Below are 21,375 nucleotides of genomic sequence, written 5' to 3' on the forward strand. Positions count from 1 at the left end.
CAATTATCTTTCTGGGTTCCAAACACCCATGGATGAAATAAATCCTTTTGTAGGGTGCCATATTTTTTATTTTTATTTATTTTTTTTTTTTTTTCAAGACGATCAAGACGGGTATGATTCTTTCTAATGGTTGCTGCAGCTCCTTAACAACAATAATGCTTCACTCTATTTTACGATGATATCATAAATGTGAAATGCACAGAGTGAAGGTAAACAATGAAATTGGATTCGAAGGGGATAAATATAAGGCAGCTTACTCTCTAGGATTCAGTAAACCGAAGTATAGATGGCAATATTGAAATATCAAAGAAAAGAAGGAGTTTGACAAATAAGAAGCGATTTAAAAGTATAATAGCCTTGTAGAAATGAATAACTGACTGACTGTCAGCATGTAAAAGAGACGAAAATGCATGCATGCATGCATCTGGAAAGATGAAGCACTACTTTTGTTTCCTCACACGCGTGTGCCAAGTGACACGACCGCGTCTTTTTTTTTTTTTTACTACTCCATTCGTGCAAAATATGCGTGCAATCCTCTTAAACCAGTCATTTATTTGCATTGAATAATAACAATAATAAACCTTTTAGAAATATCTTCTTTCTTTTTTCACCATCTTTCTTCCTCATTTCATCTGTCCCTTGGCTTTTTTTTTTCTCTTTGATTCTCCTGATCCTTCTTATTCACCCTCAACGTAGGTCGACACACCCACACAGCACACAGGCTCGGCGGATTCACATGCATGTCTGGTCAGGGAGAAGACGCCCCAGGGCCACCACCCAGCTCTGCTTCAACCCTTCTAACCAGCACCAATGCATCTCTCCCAGCCAATACCGATCTCACATCGCATGCCAATGTCAACACTATTGTTCAAAATCAAAATCATGATACTATAGCCGCTCATGGCAATCGAAGGACGGGGACTATTGAACAGGATACTGCACAGACTCAAACTCTGACTCAGGCTTCTCAGGCGCAGGCTCAGGCACAGGCACGAGTAAAACCTCACGATACTAATCGAGCAGCAACGACGACTACAGCATCGACAGTACCTCCCATGGACAATCACTCTTCCCGTCACATTGCCTCATCCACTCCTCCAGTCTCCAATAGTGGCAATGTCAACAACAGCAACAGCAACAGCAATAGTAAACCTGGTAACACTGGGACTACACCAACTAGTACAGGTAGGACTCGTGGTCCACCAATGAGCCTCCCTCCTGGGGCTATAGCTCAGGCCCAGGCCCAGTTCCCGACAATGTTAACAACCCAATTACAGCTGCAAGTGAATACAAAGGCTCCCCCTACATCGTCACCTCCAACTCTCAACCTCGTTCCTGCGACACCGGGCCCTAGCACCTCCTCCAACAGTAACAATCCCAAAACCGGTACAGATCTGCCTACTTCCAATCCCTCCACGCTTTCCAAACATAAAGGTCTACCTGTTCTTCCTTATCTTGTCACGCCCAAGGAAGAAAAGAGTCATGCGGCCATCTTGGGATTGTGGGATTTTGATGAAAGTCATCAATCTAGTAAACCTACAAGCAAGGTCACAAAATCTAATAAAGGCCCGCCCAGTACTTCTGAAGCTTTTGACTCTTCCAGAGTCGTTACGTCAATGGGTGCTGAAGGCGGTCGAAAGGCTCTACTAGCGCTACAAAGTGTAGCAGCCGAAGGGGGTGAATACATCTCAAGCGGAGGTAAGATGAGGGGCCATAAGGTGAAAAAGAGAGTAGGACTATCATGTGTTATTATTGGCGAACCTTCTCTTCCTTCACACGCGATATTCCTGACCGACATTTTATTTTTTTTCTCTCTCTCGATAGGGCCTAGAAAAAAGGCATCTGCTCAACAGCTGACATCTAAATTTACGATCCTTCCACCACCATTATCATCAGCACTATCAGTCGCATCAGCACCAGTCTCTTTAAACAGAGATCGTGATGGAGATTCAAAGGAGACTGGAATGTCGCAAAATACGCAATTTGAGTCCATATCTTTGCCAGCAACACCTACTGCCACTGAAAGTCGTTCCTATTGTTTGCCTGAGAACGGTTTTTTCCTTGCAGTTTTGTCTATGTATTGGTCAAATCTCGTTGGACCCAGGATAGAGCAGGTAAATAAAGCCTTAATTATCGATTGAAGTCTTCAATAATTCAAGTACATCATGAGCCATTCTTATCAAACATCGCCCGCAAACAGAACTACAAGCAAATGAGCAAGCGACTAAAACAACTCAACGGGTATTCCTTTGTACTTTATGCTTTAACATCTGACTTTTTTTTTTTTTTTTTTTTTTTTTCTCATTTTTCTCCCGACTCTTATTCTTCCATCCAACTTTATCCTAAATGTGTTTGTGTTTATATGAACGATAACTGTCGTACAAACAACAACATAAAAAAGATATGGACCTCGCGGGTGGGTTGTCCTGACGAATCAACATTGAACCTGTTGGCTAAGCAAGTATTGAATGGTGAAGTAATGCGCACCACGGATACCATTGAACCAAAGATGGTTGTCCTACAGGAAGAAGGTATGTATATGTATTCCTAAATATGTACTGCTAATAGTGAGGGAGCCCAACTTGTCCGCTGTCCAAAAAAAAGTTAAAAGTTCAAATTTATTTATTTATTTTTATACATATATATATTAGGTTTGATCGCCATGTCGTATCTTTACACTGCCCACCCATCAATGGCTGACAATACTTCATATAGCTGCACTTTGGGATCAACTACAGGAACACTCGCAATGTCCACCAAATTCGTCCTCAGTTTTGTAGTGCCGCTTGTGTATCTGCAAAGTTTTTCTAGTTTCTTCGACATTATGACCGACCATGCTCCAATGCTCATTGAAATCCTTCGTGGCTTTCGATCAGGGCTTGTAAGCCATCTTTCTTTCATTTTATGTTATTTGTATGAGAGAAATAGAGAGCTTGAGCTGGCAAAGAATCATTGAGTAGAATAACTCATGTTGATGCATTCTCTTTTCTCATTATTTTCATCAATATAGCGATTAAATGTAGCACTGGAAATGTTTGCAGAAGATCATTTAGTACCATTTGTGGAGGATATTATGACGATGGAGGCTGCTGCAATGGCAATCGAAGGAGCCAAGGTAACTTACTCTCTTTATATATATTTTTGAGCTCTTCTCTACCTCATTTCAGCACATAATCAGCATATTCATTCTGGACTTCTTTTTTTTTTTTTAATGATACCAGGCGAGTCATATTGCATTAGGAAAAGAAGGCGATCAGGTGTTTGGACGTGAATTTATTAATCGGGCCATCACATCACATCTGCAGACAAACTCCTCCACGGTTGTTGTAGGGAATAATATTACAATCATGAATATGGTATGTTAGGATCGTGAGTAGATTTTTTTTTTTTTTTCCCCCTTTTCCCTCGTCCAAGCTCATAATAACTAAACTGAGGTTTGTTCTTTTATTTCTTGGTTTATATTATAGATGATCAATACCTTAGCACTTTTCCTTTCACCAGAAGATAGAGCTAAATCCTGTCATGCACGGAAACAACATCGCTACATACCGGACCTTTTCTTGCAGGGGATTTACACGCCTAGCATTGGGAAACCCACTCAATCGCATTCTGGAGCGGGCGTTGACCATGAAACAGGATTACCTAACCCTTATTCATCAACTCGAAGATCTGACCGGACAGGACGGCTCTATCATATTCTTTCTTCACCCTTTCCAACCACTATTGTTGATACTGTACGTTTCAAAGTAGAGCAAACAGAGCGATTCCCTAATTATGCACGTCTACGGTCCGATTATCGCAAAGATCAAGTGAAGACTATAGTGGATCGAACGATCAGTCGGGTGAATGCCTGGAATGCAGCATCTGCGTCTAATCAAGCTGGATACCTATATCAGGGATCCATGATCCCCCCCCAAAACTTTCAACGGAACAGCAATACTTCTGGTGGTGGCAGTGGTGGCGGGGGTGGTGGCAATGGTGGGGGCGGATCTGATTCAGGAGGATTCTGGGGTGGAGGTGGATCGAGACGAGAAAACAATTGGACTAGTATAGAATGGAGAGGACAGAAAGTCGTTAAGCCTGTCCAAACCTCTGCACCCATGGTGGAGAATTTGGTCCGTTGTGTTGTAGGCCTACCGATTGAGATGCGCGAGGGCTTTGTTAGGCAGTGGAGGAGGGGATTAGTGAAGAAAGCTTCAGCTCTTGTTAAATTTGTCAAGAAAGAAGGGTTGGTTTTCAAACTTGGTGTTTTCACCATTACTACTCTGCTGTATACATTATTTGCTCCCTTTTCCAGAGGCTGACCTCTTTTTATATTTATACATTATTCACACTAGTCTTGAGCTTGCCGAGCAATTGGAGCAGCAAAAGCGTCAGAAAAGCCGAGTATTACCAACAGATCATGATTCAGCCAATGCGGATGAAACGACTGCACGATTATCACTGCAAGCTATTTTTCAGCAGATGGGTATGGAGTCAAGTGATCTAAGTATTGTTCTTGGTACAGCAGAGAGATTGCTTCCATCTATCACCGAGTTTGTCAGCGTTCATTTAGGAGTCGAATGAGGAAAGAAAAAAACGAAACATTAGACAAAAGAATACATCAAGCTCAATGACCATCAACATTCTCATTTTATATCAAACTGCATTTTTTTTTTTTTTTTTTTTTACACTTTTTGTACACTCTTTTCCTCGGCACGATTTTTTTTTAATATCACTTAATTTTTTTTCCCTACTCCACTCTCACTTTCTTTCTTCCTCTTAATGAAAGATGTCCATTAAAGAAATAAACTGCGCATATCATACCAACAAAAATAGGCCCAATATATACTTTTGATTGTTTTTATTTTGTCATTTATTTATTGAGTCGGTTTCTCGGCTGTTGTTATGATTAATGATGTTGGTAACGGCGTTCAAGGTTCTGTTTTTCTGCGGCACCGAGGGCTTCGTTCGCAATGCCTTCAGCCTGCATGGTCTTATCACCGGTGAGGGAGCCGATCTTCTGTTGAGCTTGACCTTCGACTGTATGACCGATTCCATCGACATATTTCTTCTCATCCGCTTGACGTTGAGCATTCTCGGCTTGAGTCTTTTGAGCAGCTCCACTGGCGGCCAACTCTGGTTGTCCAAGGTTCTCACCAATCTTTTGTTTCCAACCACCGAGGGTGGCATTAACGGTGTTGCTAATACGTTCTGTCATGGTTTTTTTTAATGTTGTTCTTGTTGCTGTTGTTGAAGATGAAGTTTAAAGGGTTTTCTTTTTTAAGGTGTGTGTGTGTTCCTTTCTTTTTATACATTTTTTTTTTTTTAAAAGGTCAATGACATCAAAATTATCTAATCGACTTTTATACTTTTCAAAGGATCAAATAAGATTTATTTTGCGTGAATGCATTGGAAAACTCTCAAGCAGGCGCACAGACAAAGCATGACCCTCACGTCATTTGTGCTATAAAAAAATATAAAAAAAAAAAAAAAAAAAAAGCTTAACAGTCTTGAAAAGTAAGCAAAAAAGAGAACAATAAACAGACAGAGAGAGAGAGGGAGAGAGAGATAGAGAAAGAGGGAGTTATAGAATGAGTGAATGGGTGAGTGTTAAGTTAGAGGGATTCACCTTTATTAGACATCTATACATTCAGGTCGAATTAAATTAAATTAATCCCGTTACTTGCTTCCTTTTTTCTTTTCGGTCCATCATGTGAATCAATACAATAAAAAAAACTATTTTTTTTTTTCCCTTATATAGACGAAGTAGATGAAGACATTATTATCGGTTCATGTGGATTATGTTGAATCCTTGGAGGCATTAAATTAGGATTCATCTCTGGGTATTGACTTGACTTTCTTGGGGGAGAATCTTTAGTCGGAGAAGACGAGGAATGCAATGATGTCTCAGGTACGTGGTTGATAGGAATAGCAATCTCATGTGGACTACGCTCCTGAGATTTTAATACGTTCCCTTCTAACGTGCCTACACTTGTAGAAATCGATGTCGCTGTTTCTATTGCTGTTGTTGGCGAGACAGAGCTATTGTAGGAGCTGGAGTTGAAGTTTGGGTTGGAGTAAGGCCTATACATCCCTGCTGATATCATTGTCGACCCATTTCCGAACCGTGGTTCCGGTAGTGATAAGACACCCTTACTCGTATTGTCATCATCCTGTGGATACTGATGTTGATATTGATGTTGATGGTTGAACCTTAATTCAGCTTCGGGCGCAGATCCGGATTCGGGAACAATTTCAATCATGCAATCTCCTTTTGCTTCATTTGCTAAACGTTTAGCATCATCATCACCATCGTCATCATTATCCAGATTGCCCTTGACCTCTTCGACCTCATCTCTCAATGTTGTGACATAACCTGGGCAAGGATGGCTTGAAAATTGAAGTTTCTGTAGATCCGACTGAAATGATGGCACACTTGTACTTGAAGGCGTTACGTTCGTAGTGGCCAACAGAGGAGGCGGAGGAGCTGATGGTACTACCATTGTTGCTGTAGAATGGGGACTTGGAATAGGAGGGATAATGGGTGATGTAGAAGAGGATGATGGAGATGTTGGGTTATATGCTGGGTTATATGCTGGGTTATATGGTAAGGAAACAGGGTCTGGAATCGGAGGTTGAAGAGACCGGACTGGTTGTAATGGATAGTGATTGAGATGTTGCTGGGGTGGTGAGGGTGATGGCTCAAGTGTATGGGTGCTGTGAGTGGGTGGTAACGGACGAACTGAGAGTGCCACTGTCCCATCTGGCCGTCTTTCCGATGAAAACGTTCCCTGTGGCTCTTGAGCATGGATCAGATTAGTAGCATCCATCAGTTTCTGGGTCTGTCGATTTGTAACCTTTTTGTGGAAAAAGAGAAAGTAGATCAATAATCCGACCCCAGCCAGCGAACCAAAGACGATCCCAACTATCGTTCCAGCGCTTGACATCTCTGCAAAATATAAAAGTGATTCCTTTTTTTGCTTTGCTTTGCTTTGCTTTGCTTTGCTTTGCTTTTTTTTTTTTTTTTTTTGCTTTGGTCGTGTAAAATTATTCCAGCTGATCGTATTTTAAGGAAAGGCGTTAAATCTTCCGAAATCGAAAGTGACACATGCACACATTGGCTAACTGTAATGCTGTTTGTCGATTAGTTTGTAATTGCTGTTTATAAGGCTGATGCTAATTTCCCAACAATGTTATAAATGTACTCAAGTGGAAGAAAAATGATGAACAAGTAGGGGAAGGAGGTTCTTTGATTCTTTGACTGGGAAAGAAAAAAAGCTAGTGCATGAATAAACTCTAGATAGTTGGCGTATTAGCTCCTTTATATTTCTTTTTTCGATTTTACAGTTTGTTTCTGCCGTTGCGTTGTATTGCGGCGTTGCTTATTTGCTATTAACGAAACAGGCGCAGTAAAAAAAAAAAAATTGGGCTTTTGTGCGATCGAAAAAAAAAGGTTTTTTTATATATGAGCACAGCCAGCTTAAACTTTTAAGTCAACATCTAATATATAATTTTATTCACATTTCCGCGGAAGCAGAAATTGCTGCAATGTGCGACTCGTAAAAAAAAAAATAAAAAAAAAATAGAAAAATAAAAGAATGATAGTGTAGTGAGTGGGAAGACAAAAAAAAAAAGATAATAATAAAAATGAAAAAGTATCCTTTTTTTTTTTAAAAAAAAAAAAAAAAAAAAAAAAAAAAAACTTTTAAGCAGAATCGTCAGTGATAAGCTTAGTGACCTTTCCAATAGCAATAGTCTTGCCCTCATCACGGAGAGTGAAGCGACCCATACGGGGTGAATCTGTAAAAGTCTCCATGCAGAGCGGTCCTGTGGTCTCAATCATGACAATACCCTGTTGACCTTTCTTCAAAAACTGTGGAGGCTTCTTGGATTTGCGACCAGTCTTCTTATCAATCAAGTGCATCATGGCCGACAGTGTGATCTCCTCAATGGCATTATGGATGTGTAACACTGCGGTGTAACCAGCACAAATAATGTTCTTGTGATCCAAGATTCCTAATTGCGCCTCGAACTTAGAAACAGCATGGACTGGGTTCTTGGGACTGCACAGCACGAAACCAATCATAATATCCTAGACAATAAAAAAAAAAAAAAAAAAAAAAAAAGTCCCATAATTTGAATTAGCTTGGTGTAGTAAAAAAAAAAAAAAAAAGTCGAAACCATCATTGTCTATGCCTAAACAGCTTACCTCCTCTTCAATATTACGGAGACGGAGGCGAATGTTGTCACCAACGGCTGCTGCTGGAATCTCCTCCTCAAGTTCGTTGAATATAGCTTGGACTTCAACTTTGGAACCATTGGGCATCATCAAAAGATTGGCACCCTTCTTGAGAGAACCAGACTCGATCTTTCCAACAACGACTGTTCCCATATCCTTGTACTTTTCACTGATAGGCATGCGAAGAGGTGCACTAAAATTGCGATCTGCAAGTTTGAGTGAATCCAAATAGCCCAAAAGAGAGGGTCCTTTGTACCAATCACAGATGGAAGCGTCCAAATCCGCCTTAATGTTGGCTCCTGTGAATCCAGAGACAGGCATGAACATAACATCTGTTTTCATGTTGAAGCCGCTACCCTTCAAGAAGGGTGTCAATTTGCTAACACATTCATCATATCTTTCCTTTGACCAGGAAACGGTAGGGTCATCCATCTTGTTGATAACCACTACCAGTTTGTTGACACCACCGCTCTTGGCCAATTGAGCATGTTCACGAGTCTGCCCACCGTTTTCGAAACCAGTCTCAAACTCTCCTTTACGGGCTGAAATGACCAATACGGCGCAATCAGCCTGTGCAGCACCTCCGATCATGCTAGGCACATAAGTTTTATGTCCAGGAGCGTCCAAAATGGTATAGCGGCGGGTATCGGTCTCGAAGTATGCACGTCCACACTCGACGGTCTTGCCCTGTTTTTTCATAACAGTAATAAAAAAAAAAAAAAAAAATTAAATAAGAAACTGCCCACATAAAAAACAGCCTTCCATGAAATCCTAAGTAGCGTTTACAATATTATATGACGAATAATGGATCCCATCATACCTTAGCACGCTCTTCAGCGTTAGTATCCAAAGCCCAGGACAAGTACCAAGAATCACGCCCAGCCTCCTTGGCATCTTTCTCATACTTTTCTAAGGTCCTCTTATCAATCATTCCAGTTGCCTCCCTAAAAAATAAGGGAAAAAAAAAAAAAAAAAAAAAAAAAGATTATTAATCACAAGCTCTACTATAAGCTTATCAGGAAACAGAAGAATTCGTTTTTTTTTTCTTAAAATCTTGTCCTTACAAGATACGACCCCCCATGGTAGACTTTCCAGCATCAACGTGGCCGATAAAGATGACGTTAACGTGCTCTTTTCCAAAAAACTCAGTCAAGGTTTCTTGATCAACAGCATCTTCTTCCTCCTCAACAGGAGCAGGAGGGGCTGCAGCAGGAGCCTTAGGGGCAGCCTCGACTTTCTTCTTGGGGGCCTCAGCTGTGGGGGCCTTGGGTGCAGGGGAAGCAGGCTTTGCTACTGGTGCTGCGGCTGCGGCTGCTGCTGCGGCAGGAACAGGCTTAGGAGCAGCAGGTGTGGTGTCAACAGTCTTGTTCAAAACAGCAGCTGGAGGAGGGCGGTTGAAGTCGAGGGTAGCTGCTGTGGGAGCAGGGGCGGAGTCAGAGGAGGATGTTTCGACAGTTTTGTTAAGTACAGCAGCAGGAGGAGGACGGTTGAAGTCAATGCCTGAAGAGGTTGGAGGTGCAGGTGGAGCCTCAGCAGCAGGTTGAGGCATCCATGAAGGCACAAAAGGCTTTGCGGCAGCACGGGGAATAAATGTGCCAGCATTAGGATTGAGAGACAATCCTGAAAGCGTTGTGGTAGGGGGAGCGGTGTTGTCGTTCTGCTCGCTCATGGTTGATCGTCTTTAAAGTGAAATTAGAGATGAAGAAGAGCCTAACAGATCAACCTCTGCCCGCTTTGATCGATTCGTCAAGCATTTTTTTTTTCAATTTCTAGTGGCGTGTGTGACGGGGGAAGCAGATTTGTAGTAAGCACGATTCAAGAACCTTCTAGACGTAATTGTATCTTAAATCCCAGGGCGAGGGTGCTCCACGTGGAAGTAGTCTAGTTATTTCTGACTTGACTTCAAACCCTGAAGCAGTCCAGAAGACCCTGTGACATGAAAGAACCTCACGGCTAACAAATTTTTTTCTTTGAATCGCTTTTTAATTTGGTGGCTGATTGTCTGAAATGAGGGTATTCTATCCAATTTAAAATTTTGAAATATATTAGTCAACGACTTCTGGCTGTGCACCGCTAGTGAACCAGACCTAATGGAACTTCTCAAGAAGGAGGGAAAGAGAGATCCCTTTTACATTTCCGGGGCACAGTCACTTTCTTTCCTAATCCTTTACCATAATATGAGGATTTGAAATAATAGAGACAAGAATGAAAATGAGCCTATACAGTTATACTGAAATGCCTTTTTATTATTTTTACCTAATGGAGCTTATTTGTTTGAGACAGTGACAGCAAAGCGGTGTGTAAACTCAAAAAAAAGGACCAATGCTGTGCTTTTTTTCTGTTGATGACTTTGGTTTAATGACTACATACATGTTAATATTAAAGGTATCATCGACTCCAAGGACAGTGTGTTGCATCCCTCTATTTCAAAATTGAAATCGACAACCACCATTCTTACCAATACATTGGTAAATCCCAGGTGTTTCAAATATTCTATGTTGTTCAATGTCATCAATGCATCAATGCCAGACCATACACACTTGCAAAGCCCAAGCGCATAGACCACCTGTCCGAAGAAGCTGTTTGAAGCATTGGATAAGGATTGCATGTTCCATCCTGTTCCATTCAAGTTCTGCCTCAAGTGCATGGCTGCGGACAGGTCCGGCATGCCGTCACCCAAATATTCAAGCCGCCCAAACTGGAGCGACTTGAGGGGTAAGGCATGCTTGAGAAATGCCTTGCCTCTGAAGCTACACATGGTAACGGATTTGACTTCCTCAATGTCTTTGTCGCGAAATGGTTCCGACTGAGGTTTGGAACATAAGGAAGTAGACAGAAGCTTCCTGCGAAGGTCACCTCCTTATCTATCGACAGGTGAGAGCTCCGCGCCTAATCAGTACTTAATAATCATACAGGGCTAACGCGCGGTTTCGTAGATGTGACCATGGCCAGAGTTATTAAGAACTTCTTTTTTTTTCTCTTTTCATCCCAAATGAGGAATGCGCCGCTAGAAACCCCCATGCGCTGAGCTCCCAGTCCATCACCCTTGTTAAAGCCATTATTTACCCGCGCCCTAATAAAAGGGTACCCTAGTGTTTGTCCTTGTCACATCATACAGAAACTACCGGGGCTGAAAATTTTCTGTGCGGTGGTGCAAGATCCACAGGCTGATTTTATCATACTATACTTTACTCCACATTAGGCCATTTCCTTGCTTTGGTAGCGCGTGTATTTTACTGCTGCCTCAGTGATAGTTTGATAGCTAATGCTTTTTATTATTATTATTTATTTATATCCTGGTTTTTGCTTTCGTTTTTCGTATTTGCTCAAGTATTAGTTCCTACTCACAACGCTCAGTATTAACTATCAGCGTTTTTATAATATAATCTAGCACTACTCCCGGAGTTGATCCACGGCGACGGCCTGTACCAAATCATGATTGCAGAAACTTTGAATCGATACCGACTCACATGGTTAGATGAGAAACCTTTTGATGTGCATCCTTTAGACTGAAAGATTTGTAGAACGATTTGTTCAGTTATTCCAGATACTGAGCCCATGTAAAAACACGTAAAGGTTTAAGCTGGAAACCATTACCATCCAAGCATATAAGCATTCGGTGAATCCATTTTTTTATTCGGAACTCTCTGCATGATACGAATACTATATTGAGGAGTTGAAGATAGATAGCATATGGGTAATATAGGTTCTAAACGCGTCGTTTAATGTCTTTTGTCTTTGAATATTAGATTGATGAAGCGCGTTCCCAGCCATTGAAGTTGTTGCGCATACGATCTATAAACCGATGGAAGCCCGTTTAACCCTACACTATGAAACACATAATTATATTGGGGACACATGCTATTACGGCATAATAAAATATTGAATTTTATCAATAACATGGCTATGCTGGGTTTGGTTTTATGTTCGGAAGATATATACGTTAGATTTTATCTCTCCCATTATTATTGTTCATCATTACTCTCTAGAATGTGCAAAAAAGCAAATGCTGAATATATGTTCGTTATTCAGTCAATACTTTGAAATCATAAATTGGTTTCACTTACTCTCTTCCCTGAGCGATTTCGAAAATCACTCATCATCCATCCTTTCCCAGGGGAGACGAAGGGTGTTTATGAAGGAAAAATAAAAATTCTCGATATTTCCATGTTTGAAGAAGGAATATATTATACTTCGTTTTTCTTTTTGTGTTATCAATTTGGTGTTTTATAGCGACGCAATGGAAGCTGAGTATCCTGCTGCCAATTTATGCGGAACGGCACCAACCCACAGACAGATGTTGTCGTCCAGCTGAAGGTCGCTCTTCATGTACTTGCCTAAACTGGGTCCCATGCTTCAAATGAAGCCTTGTCTCACATTTTATGCGTTACCGTTGGGTCTGTGGTAAAATATTACCGAAGATGCATTATGGCCTTATGCTCCAAGACCACAATGTTCGTATCTTGGCCAGACAGGGAAGAAAGGTCAAAGATTAAGTCACATTTTCAGGTCTCACTGTTACCATTGATTCTTGCTTGGAACTTGGCAACATCTACCTCAATGAGCAAGAAAGGAATAGAAAAGGGTCTCAACTTACCTCGAGAACCTGGTAATTATAGCATCGAGTAAAGAACGAGCACCTTGAGCACCTTGATGGCCTTGGGATCTTGAGTACCTTGAGTACCTTGAGCATCTTAATTGACTTGGATGCTCTAGCTTCTCGAGACTCTAGCATTTAAGCTAACGGCAGTTGGCGACCTTGAGTATTTTATTTTGACTCGAAGCTTTCCTATGCTCTATATCCAATGTCCCATGTCATTTGTCCTAATGTCATTTGCCTTAATGTCATTTGAACTATATCCTGTGCACTATGGTCAGAAAAGAGTACGCCAGACGACGTAGCGTCAGTCGTTGTTGCAGAATCGCCCATTCACTCGTTGAATCCTGCTCAAATGAACTATTTAACAAACAATAGTCAACCAAAATCTTTATGTCTTCAAAGCAGCTCATCATTCGCTTCTGTATTCGAAAAAGATGGCTGCGAGGAAGCTTTGCTCTAGGAGATAAAAGAAAGGTGTACATCAGCAGGACGAGCTAATGCTTTGTTGAATAAAGAGATTTTTTTTGAAAAAATAAAGAAATAATTATTACCAAAAGTTATAAAGAGTGTCAGACTCTTCGCCTGTCTGCAGATAAGCAAACAGCCCAGGGCGCACCACGAGGAGGTGGTCTGACTATCGCGTCCTGCTGGCCCCGCAACTCTCTGACAATCCGCCGACCAATCATCAACGAGTACAAACAATCAGCCTTGTTGAAGCGCTGGAGCAACATTTTCGCCCGATTCGCACCTGTGGTGGACCAGAACTACTGGCTGATGCAACGCCGCGGGGAGACGCACCAGGCACATAAAAGTGACTGAGTGAGGTGCAAGCTTGGTGGGGGAAAAGAGAGGTATTTATACATCCAATCTTTTTTTTTCATGAGAAACTATGGAGACAATGATGGAACTTGGCAATGGGATTTTTGCTGTCAACAGTGCAAGGTTTTTGGCAAAAAAAAAAAAAAAAAAAAAAAAAAAAAAGAAAAATGACAGCATCAACATTAAGGAAGGATCCAAATCGCCAAACCGTCGTTCGTCAAATGAGGTTTGCTTTTATTTGATGGACGCGTCTCTGAAATCGTGAATCGGACCAATAGTTTTTTTTTTTTTTTTTTTCATTACGCCAGGTTGAAATAGCCGACGTATTTTTGCATAGTTATTGGAATTCATTCGACAGAACTTTTCGCAGCTGGTGACTTACCTTTTTTTTGACATACAAAATATACCTCACGTCGGTTTTTGCAAAAGTAAAAAATCGGTAAGTTACTTACGGGTTTCTTACCTCTGTATACCTCTGCGATACCGATTTCTTACCTCTGCGATACCGCTTTCTTACCTCTGCAAAAAGTTTACTCCAAAAATGGATAACAGCTTCTTCTTATTTGCATGTATATGCTGGGTCCCTATATATGCATAACTTGCGCTTGGTTCTTATATACATATATATATATACTTACTGATTTTTACTCGAAATATACCGATGTTTAAGTAAATAATAAGTAAAAATTTACTGAAAAACTTCAAGTACGAATGTTCAGTACATCAGTACAGGTCACTGCATTCATCTTGTTGGTTTTGTTCAACTAGAATTGAACCCCCGCGTATTGCATATTATCCTGATAAGATCCTAGATGTCATTACAAAGATACCGGACCCCAGCAACAACAACGCCCTCACCTATTGGTCAACATTGAAAAAGTCGGAAAACCAGGCCACCTCTGAGGATCCCCTTTTGTCTCTCTCGAGCCTGGCTCAATCTTTCCACAACGAACAAAGCGAGACGATCAAGTCTAACCTTGAACAGATTAAGGAATTGTTGATAAAGGCTGAAGACAAAGGCGACCAGATGCTTAAGCTGCAACTGGAGGCTAAGGAAAAGGATGAACTGATTATTAGTTTGCAACATCAAGCCCTCGACAGACTTGCTATCCTTCAAAAGCATGCTGAAGCTATCCTTGTCCAGAACTTTGAGCTACACGAGTATCCAATCCCTCGATTGTTTATAATTTTCCCCGTCGACCACACCAAATGGAATCCAATGAATGTCTTGGGGAACAAGTTTCGTCTCCATTTCCTCTGTGAATGCGGGAACTATACCATCTTGGCAAGCAAGAGCAATCAGAACCAAATCCATATCGCCAAACATGACGGGCATGAAATCCGAGACAGCACTGAGTTCTTTCGCAAATATGGAAAGCACATGCTTATCCTTTTACAATGGCTCAGATTGGGAATGCTCTCCGCTGCTTCCCTGGTACCAGCCTCGCCTTTTATCGATGCTGGTATCAATTATTCAATTGACTATATAAAAGCCCTCTCTGTTGAGTATCCTGTCCTGAACAACATCAATACGATTGATGACTATGAGGGACTTGAAGGAGCTGACCTCCAGCAGTTGAGCACCTTCCTTCGAAGTAACGACGAAGACAGGAAACTTGGCAACTTGTACAGGATCACAACCGAGGCAGGTCATGTCAATTGGGTTTGCTCGGAACACTATCGTTTGACATATAAAGAAAAAGAGCAGAAAGCGTTTGCAAATGCTGTGGAGATGAATGGTGGGAAATATGATCAGCAACTTGGTAAAGCGGTCATCACATTGGGATCCAGAACGAGAGCTGAGGAATTCTTCGATGCCCTAGCCAATGCAAGGCGTATTTATGACTTGGATATCACATTCGCCTGAGATTGCTCCAAGGCTGATCTCGAAGCATTTAAAGATGTCTTGAAGATGTCAAGTGTATCAACTCTTCGACTTGATATGGAACAGTTCCAAGAAAGCGTTGGCAGGAAATTGCTTTTATTATCTACGCGATATGAAATTCTTGTTCGCATCATTGAGCTTCGCAATTTGAAAACGATTCACATCGTTCTATCCAAGGATTTCGTAAGACTTGACTATTTACAACCTAGGAGATCAGACCTTTACAGGTTATCTTTTGAGATGAAATCTCACTCAATTGGGTCTAGTAGGTTTCGAGTACTTGTAAATTCACTCAAGACCAACACGACTTTGACCGCTTTGGATTTGAAGTCTAATCCGATTGAAAAGGAAGGGATTATGGCGGTAGCGGAGGCATTTAAGATCAACACGGGTTTGACCACTTTGAAATTGCAACTCTTCGGTATTGAGGATATAGGAGCTCCAGCACTGTCAGAGGCACTAAAGATTAACAGGACTTTGACCCATCTGGACTTGGGTTTCATCAGCTTAGATAAAAAGAAAAAGGTCATGTCACTGTTAGAGGCAGTCAAGGTTAACAGGACTTTGGCTATTGATGTAGATGATCAATTAGGAAAGCTTAGCTTTGGTTTATAAAACTGTGTTGATGAATGAGGTTTTAGAGCCTTTTTTTTTTTTTTTTTTTTTTTTTTTTTTTTTTTTGATCTACATCCTATTAGTAATATATTTTATTTTTAATATAGCATGATATGGTTGACAGAGGTAAGGTCTACAAAAAAAAAATAAAAATAAATGGTAGATGGAGAGAGAGGGGGGAGAGGTCGGCTACTACAAAAGGAGAAGGGTGTCTATTTTGACTTTTAAACGTTGTTCTCAGTGCCGGGCTTCTCGCCGTGACCGCTGCGCCACTGGTCAAGACGACGCTCCTCCTCCAAGTGATCCTCCCACTCGCGTCCGCTGACCCATTTGGAAAGGACGAGGGTGAAATAGAAGCCAAGGACCATGGCGATGGTGACCAAGGCAATGGAGATGGTAACAGCCTTCTCGCGACGTTCATTGCACATCGCCTCTGTCCAGTTCTTGTCCTTGTTGAGCTCAATGCAGCCCGCGTTCACCTTTTCGACGTGGTTATCCTCAACAGCGATGTAAACGACAGCCCAGCAGAGGAACATCAACAAGAAACCCCATGAGAAGGAAACATATTGGCGAAGGTGCCAGGTGGTGCCCTATATTTGTAGGAAAAAAAAAAAAAAAAAAAAAAAAAAAAAAAAAGGTTTGGTTATGATTGAATGGATAGATAATATGAATACATATCAAAACAATCGTAATAATAGTGATAATAAAATAAAAAAGAGATATACCTTGGCTGTGGCCCAGGTTCCGTAAATACCGGTGACAAAGAGAAGAATGCAAACAACGCCCCATGGGATGTAAAGATCGGTCTCAGCATGAGGCATAATCCCTAGAGAAAAAAAAAACGTGTTTAATGTTTTCGTTAGTGGGAAAAAAAAAGGTTTTCAATATCTTGAGGACATATTTAGAAATAGGGTTGTAAAAAGAGTTGGGTTTGTCGAATGTGTAACAGACATGTGTATACAGGAAAGAATTTCCGTCGGTAACGATAAACCCAGAAAAATGCAAAAAGGGCAGGGCAACCCTTCCTCCTCTCCACGTCTTTCTTCTGTCAGCGGAGAGTGGAGTGGAGAGAGTAAAATGTATGAGCCAAAAAAAAAAAAATTGCCCAGCGACAAATCAACAAGCGTCTTTTATAGTTTTTTTTTGTTTTGTCGAGATTTAAAATCAATGGATTTCGGAGTAAAGCTGGCACCTTAGGGCAAATCAATGTGAAGGAAGGAGGGAGAAAAGCCTCTCTCCATACCTCCCTTCCCTATTTTATTATGCACCATGTGTGATTATACAGCAAACTGTCCAGGAATGAAATACTGGACATGTTAAGATTATCGAGTCTCAAAAGGAGAGAACACAGAAGTATTTAAAAAGAAAAGAAAGATCCATGAAGAGGAGATAATGAAAATGCAAGATTGATTAAGACAGTCAAGGAGGATGGGAGAGTAAAGATGAATGATGGATTTATCAAGATGGCATGTACTGAGCAAGTCCCTTATTTTTCAATCAAAGTCGATCAAATAATCCATGCTATGCATGCATTATTATTTTTTTTCTTTCTCATAAGCCATGCTCTTGCCTTGAAACAGCAAGGTATTTCTCCATGGGTATAGATAGAACAAGGAGTAAGGACGCTTGTGTGGGGACGGAATTGTTGGGTGATGGATAGAATGCAGGTGTGAGTAAATAGAGGAAGGACTTACAGCGACCAAAGCTCAAGATGGCAAAGACAAGGCCGATGATGGTGTAGAGGACACCAAGGCCCATAGCACCGGCGGCGGGAGGAATGACGCCAAAGAATTTGTCAAAGAGACCCATGGCTGGCTAGTTGACGAAGGTGAAAGAGAGAGAAAGAAGAGAGAATGTAAAGGGAGGAGAAGAGAGGGTAGGAGAGAAGAGAAGAGAAGAAGAAGAAAAAGAAGGAAGTTGGATTCAAAAGAAAAAAAGAAGAGAAGAGAAGAGAGAGAAAAAAAAAAAAGAAAAAAGAAATACATCCACAAACAAACAGATAACGAAATAACAAAAGAGAGGGGGGACCCAGGGAAGAGAGGATGTACATGTACAGACTGGATGTACAATGGGTGGGATATGCGATTTAGATAGACAATTGTTTGTCAATGTGCCAATGTGCCAATGTCTCAACGTGCAAATGGATGCAGTGCAGTGTATACATGTTACATGTCATCGTGTGGGGATGTATAAGAAAGGGGTATTCAGTCGTATTCAATGTAATTGCCTCAGGAACAAGAACGGTTATTGTGGTTAAACTATTCTGGGTAAATGAATTATAAAACGATGTGAGAATGGAATACCGGGAAATTCGATCTTTTTTAAAAAAATAAAATTTATTCTTTATCTTTATTCAATACAATTTATCAATTCAATGGCAATCCCTTCTTGCTTTGGGAAGGACATCTCCACTTGTGCCAACAACCCTTTCTACATGTACATCCTCTGGTTACCCACAGGGACAAAAACATCCAGAGGTGGACAAAAGGACTAAAAAAAAAAAAAAAACGTGGTTAATTGATTATATACAGCTTCTTTTTTTTATTTCCTTTTTTCTTTTTTCTTTTTCTCATACCGAATGTTGTCCATGTATTCGCCATTCATGTAAGCGCCCGATTGAACTAAACTTATTCATGTGTATAAACGCAACAAAAATAAACGGCACAAGGGCATTTCAATCCCGCCAGTGAAAATACGATAGCATTTGTCATGTACAGCAGATGATGTGAAATGTCAGTCTAATTCTCCCTTAGTCTGTTGAGAGTATGGACCTCTTTGGATTATTCCCCCTCCCCGCATTCCACTCTTAAAATCGAATTCGAGGGATTTTTTTTTTTTTGCCTCGGTAACTTTACTATCTGTTGAGCTTTTTTTTTTTTGTAACCATGCAGAATGAAGATCTATGATGTGCGTACATCTTTCAGATGTCTTTATCCATTAGCAAAACGAGATATTTATCAATAGAAGCCGCTAACACTCTTGCAATGTTAAAGAAATCTCTTCCTATTTATCAATCAAGATTCCCCATAGTAGAAATAAAGGGCTTTCCCTAAATATCTACAGGTTTAACTGCTTTGTATATACATATACATGCGTTATTTGATAGATATTTTGAGCATAACAAGAAAAAAATAACGCATTGCACAACATCGTCATTACTGGGATGCATGAAGAGAAGGGTTTTTTTTTTATTCACCCAAAAAAAAGGGTGTTTAGATGGAGGGCGTGAGAAGATATTGTCTTTCATACATCTCAACTCTATTCAACAATAGATGAAGGAAAAAAAAAAAAATGTCGCACACAGGACAAGCTGGATTGACAGAACTTTTTTGATGTTCGGTAACTTTGGAATTTCTAGGCACTCGGCTTAATTTTATCCATTTTCGGTGACACAATAAAAAAATAAAATAAAAAAAAAAAATCGACCTTTTTGGTCACGCGAGCACGGAACAATCTGTGCTTTTCTTCTTTTTTTGATGGACACATCTTTTGAATGGTTGATAAGAATATGAAGAGATACACATCTCCTCATTTTTCTATCTTTTATTCTCCATCTATCATTGTATATCATCGTTCATCACAAGACAAGAACTGCAATAGCTTCTTGAATATCCGCCAGCTTGTCATTAATCTCCTCCACAATCTCATTCAGTCTAAAAGAAATATTACATTTTAAAGATAAAGATTGTCAATACACGGACCTCATCACATCATTTCTCATTTATAATAAGGAAAAATTGAAAATAAGCAATCCTTTTTTTTTTTTTTTTTTTTTTTTTTTTTTTTTTTTACCTGTCTCGATTGTCATCCAATTTGATCTGCCATTCCTCTACCGATACCTTGACAGGACTTGCAGCCGGCTGATGTTCTCCGTTACCATAAACATCTGTTGTCTCCTTTACATCTGACCCAATGTTACCTTTAAAGTCCTCATCCCTGTGTTTGTTTCCGTTTCTCTCTTCATTCTCGTTTCCGTTTCTGCTCCCGGTTCCATTTCTATTCCAGTTTCCATCTTCATCTCCATCTCCAATAATACGGTCGTCCTTCAATTCAGCTTCTCGATCCTTCATGTCCTGTGCCTCTTGTGCTTCCTTTTCTAAAAACATTTTCTGTCCCTGGACTGTCAAGGTCAACTTTTGCTTCTCCAGCAGTTGAACCTGACGGATCAATTGTGCATGTTCTGGAGAATTTAATGAAACTTGCTGACGTGTTGCTGTAGTATTAGTAGTAGTAGTAGTAGTAGTAGTGGTTGTTGTTGTTGTTGCTACTGCTGCTTCTGTTAATGTTGGTGTTGATGTAGCTGCAGAGGTCATGGCGGCAGAATAGTTAGGTCCGCCAAGGTGCGCCTCCAAGGCCAAAATCTCAACCGATAGCTCCACAAATCCTTGAGTGACTATATTACAGATCGTCGCGTATTCCTCTGCTGACAAACGTTTGGCTGTGTATTCCTTGAAAGCACTGTTAATAATAGACATGAGAATTCCTTATGACATGTCAGTTTAACATTGACATAAAAAAAACAAAAACGATGTCGCCCCATGATCGATAGTATTTACTCATTAAACTCTTTGTAGAGTGATACACGTTCCCTATTGTAAAAAAAAATACATGTGGAATATCCGGTTATAAAAAAGAAAATATATACATATTGAGGTTTTTTCCTTTTTTTCCTTTTTTCTATTCCTTTACGTTTGGTGCTTCAGAAACCCACGTAAACTAGAGACGATCTCATGATTACGTGTTTCCTCATCGAGTTGAATGCCATTGCTTTTTGATGTGTTGACCATTGCCTCTACCATTATGTTTATTTCTTATTTTTTTGGTTTTCTTATTCGGTCGAGTGTTTGAATGGACAAAGTAAGAGTGAGAAAGGAAAATGTCAGGTTGAATTATGGTGGCATCTGATTGTTAATTGTTGTAGCACACGCAAGTGTATATAAAAAAAACCACTCAAAAAACCTTCTAAAAAGTCACATTTGGAATTTAGTATTTCGTAGCACAGAATCTGGGTGTGCCTGTAGCGCCGTCTGGAAGTACAAGCGCATGGACGATAATGATGGAGAAGACATAAGAGAACAAGTCTGCCCTGTCGAAAACAAATCGTATCGACACAGACGCGCTGGTCCTTTATATTGGCTCATGCTCTCAAAGAGTCACCTTTCTTGAAGCTGTGGTCACTAGGAAGGATAGCGCCCATCCTTGGTCCTTGGAAGCAGTGTTTCGTGCTGATGTACC

General features: G+C 40.5%; 10 protein-coding genes across 10 annotated transcripts; 4 read left to right on the forward strand and 6 right to left on the reverse strand.

The window, feature by feature from the left end:
• Positions 1-608: 608 nt before the first annotated feature.
• Positions 609-3,326, forward strand: BCR41DRAFT_46488 (hypothetical protein). The gene is made up of 5 exons (XM_022030865.1): positions 609-1,698; positions 1,825-2,114; positions 2,402-2,531; positions 2,652-2,810; positions 3,227-3,326. Exons 1-5 carry the CDS (start codon positions 741-743, stop codon positions 3,238-3,240), a joined length of 1,551 nt encoding a protein of 516 aa, XP_021882181.1. The 5' UTR covers positions 609-740; the 3' UTR covers positions 3,241-3,326.
• Positions 3,327-3,414: 88 nt separating this feature from the next.
• BCR41DRAFT_46501 (hypothetical protein) lies at positions 3,415-4,808 on the forward strand. The gene is made up of 2 exons (XM_022030866.1): positions 3,415-4,228; positions 4,338-4,808. Exons 1-2 carry the CDS (start codon positions 3,468-3,470, stop codon positions 4,564-4,566), a joined length of 990 nt encoding a protein of 329 aa, XP_021882182.1. The 5' UTR covers positions 3,415-3,467; the 3' UTR covers positions 4,567-4,808.
• Positions 4,809-4,891: 83 nt separating this feature from the next.
• Positions 4,892-5,200, reverse strand: BCR41DRAFT_304451 (hypothetical protein; the record flags this gene model as incomplete). The annotated part of the gene is made up of 1 exon (XM_022020760.1): positions 4,892-5,200. One exon carries the CDS (start codon positions 5,198-5,200, stop codon positions 4,892-4,894), a length of 309 nt encoding a protein of 102 aa, XP_021882183.1.
• Positions 5,201-5,635: 435 nt separating this feature from the next.
• BCR41DRAFT_352296 (hypothetical protein) lies at positions 5,636-7,009 on the reverse strand. Its single transcript, XM_022023939.1, has one exon. The coding sequence runs from the start codon at positions 6,927-6,929 to the stop codon at positions 5,736-5,738; it is 1,194 nt and encodes a 397-aa protein (XP_021882184.1). The 5' UTR covers positions 6,930-7,009; the 3' UTR covers positions 5,636-5,735.
• A 678-nt stretch (positions 7,010-7,687) lies between these two features.
• Positions 7,688-9,770, reverse strand: BCR41DRAFT_304517 (P-loop containing nucleoside triphosphate hydrolase protein; the record flags this gene model as incomplete). Its single annotated transcript, XM_022020763.1, has 4 exons — positions 7,688-8,074; positions 8,192-8,908; positions 9,042-9,165; positions 9,286-9,770. The coding sequence occupies 4 exons, from the start codon at positions 9,768-9,770 to the stop codon at positions 7,688-7,690; spliced, it is 1,713 nt and encodes a 570-aa protein (XP_021882185.1).
• A 433-nt stretch (positions 9,771-10,203) lies between these two features.
• Positions 10,204-11,167, reverse strand: BCR41DRAFT_395627 (hypothetical protein; the record flags this gene model as incomplete). The annotated part of the gene is made up of 3 exons (XM_022028742.1): positions 10,204-10,239; positions 10,680-11,027; positions 11,135-11,167. 3 exons carry the CDS (start codon positions 11,165-11,167, stop codon positions 10,204-10,206), a joined length of 417 nt encoding a protein of 138 aa, XP_021882186.1.
• A 1,436-nt stretch (positions 11,168-12,603) lies between these two features.
• BCR41DRAFT_386034 (hypothetical protein) lies at positions 12,604-13,763 on the forward strand (the record flags this gene model as incomplete). Its single annotated transcript, XM_022027749.1, has 4 exons — positions 12,604-12,705; positions 12,938-13,105; positions 13,197-13,295; positions 13,389-13,763. The coding sequence occupies 4 exons, from the start codon at positions 12,604-12,606 to the stop codon at positions 13,638-13,640; spliced, it is 621 nt and encodes a 206-aa protein (XP_021882187.1). The 3' UTR covers positions 13,641-13,763.
• Positions 13,764-14,301: 538 nt separating this feature from the next.
• BCR41DRAFT_386035 (hypothetical protein) lies at positions 14,302-16,140 on the forward strand (the record flags this gene model as incomplete). Its single annotated transcript, XM_022027750.1, has 3 exons — positions 14,302-14,309; positions 14,409-15,475; positions 15,509-16,140. 3 exons carry the CDS (start codon positions 14,302-14,304, stop codon positions 16,138-16,140), a joined length of 1,707 nt encoding a protein of 568 aa, XP_021882188.1.
• Positions 16,141-16,209: 69 nt separating this feature from the next.
• On the reverse strand, positions 16,210-18,100 carry BCR41DRAFT_352301 (hypothetical protein). The gene is made up of 3 exons (XM_022023940.1): positions 17,835-18,100; positions 16,866-16,966; positions 16,210-16,730 (listed from the first exon to the last, which is right to left on the reverse strand). The coding sequence occupies exons 1-3, from the start codon at positions 17,947-17,949 to the stop codon at positions 16,365-16,367; spliced, it is 582 nt and encodes a 193-aa protein (XP_021882189.1). The 5' UTR covers positions 17,950-18,100; the 3' UTR covers positions 16,210-16,364.
• Positions 18,101-19,666: 1,566 nt separating this feature from the next.
• BCR41DRAFT_352305 (hypothetical protein) lies at positions 19,667-21,061 on the reverse strand. Its single transcript, XM_022023941.1, has 4 exons — positions 20,830-21,061; positions 20,697-20,729; positions 19,933-20,598; positions 19,667-19,793 (listed from the first exon to the last, which is right to left on the reverse strand). The coding sequence occupies exons 1-4, from the start codon at positions 20,937-20,939 to the stop codon at positions 19,718-19,720; spliced, it is 885 nt and encodes a 294-aa protein (XP_021882190.1). The 5' UTR covers positions 20,940-21,061; the 3' UTR covers positions 19,667-19,717.
• Positions 21,062-21,375: the final 314 nt, after the last annotated feature.

The sequence above is a fragment of the Lobosporangium transversale genome, assembly GCF_002105155.1.
Source record: "Lobosporangium transversale strain NRRL 3116 chromosome Unknown BCR41scaffold_15, whole genome shotgun sequence".
NCBI classification, from domain to species: domain Eukaryota; kingdom Fungi; phylum Mortierellomycota; class Mortierellomycetes; order Mortierellales; family Mortierellaceae; genus Lobosporangium; species Lobosporangium transversale.

What these genes read in the sequence shown, in the direction of transcription:
- BCR41DRAFT_46488 (XM_022030865.1), top strand. Translation starts at nt 741, where the DNA reads ATGTCTGGTCAGGGAGAAGACGCCCCAGGGCCACCACCCAGCTCTGCT. An exon ending in TGAATACATCTCAAGCGGAG is followed by an intron (nt 1,699 to 1,824) that starts GTAAGATGAGGG and finishes CTCTCTCGATAG; the next exon opens with GGCCTAGAAAAAAGGCATCT. An exon ending in GGTTGTCCTACAGGAAGAAG is followed by an intron (nt 2,532 to 2,651) that starts GTATGTATATGT and finishes TATATATATTAG; the next exon opens with GTTTGATCGCCATGTCGTAT.
- BCR41DRAFT_46501 (XM_022030866.1), top strand. Translation starts at nt 3,468, where the DNA reads ATGATCAATACCTTAGCACTTTTCCTTTCACCAGAAGATAGAGCTAAA. An exon ending in AAATTTGTCAAGAAAGAAGG is followed by an intron (nt 4,229 to 4,337) that starts GTTGGTTTTCAA and finishes TATTCACACTAG; the next exon opens with TCTTGAGCTTGCCGAGCAAT.
- BCR41DRAFT_352296 (XM_022023939.1), bottom strand. Translation starts at nt 6,929, where the DNA reads ATGTCAAGCGCTGGAACGATAGTTGGGATCGTCTTTGGTTCGCTGGCT.
- BCR41DRAFT_352301 (XM_022023940.1), bottom strand. Translation starts at nt 17,949, where the DNA reads ATGGGTCTCTTTGACAAATTCTTTGGCGTCATTCCTCCCGCCGCCGGT. An exon ending in CATCTTGAGCTTTGGTCGCT is followed by an intron (nt 16,967 to 17,834) that starts GTAAGTCCTTCC and finishes TTTTTTCTCTAG; the next exon opens with GGATTATGCCTCATGCTGAG. An exon ending in GAACCTGGGCCACAGCCAAG is followed by an intron (nt 16,731 to 16,865) that starts GTATATCTCTTT and finishes CTACAAATATAG; the next exon opens with GGCACCACCTGGCACCTTCG.
- BCR41DRAFT_352305 (XM_022023941.1), bottom strand. Translation starts at nt 20,939, where the DNA reads ATGGTAGAGGCAATGGTCAACACATCAAAAAGCAATGGCATTCAACTC. An exon ending in GGGTTTCTGAAGCACCAAAC is followed by an intron (nt 20,730 to 20,829) that starts GTAAAGGAATAG and finishes TTTTTACAATAG; the next exon opens with GGAACGTGTATCACTCTACA. An exon ending in TTGGATGACAATCGAGACAG is followed by an intron (nt 19,794 to 19,932) that starts GTAAAAAAAAAA and finishes TATTTCTTTTAG; the next exon opens with ACTGAATGAGATTGTGGAGG.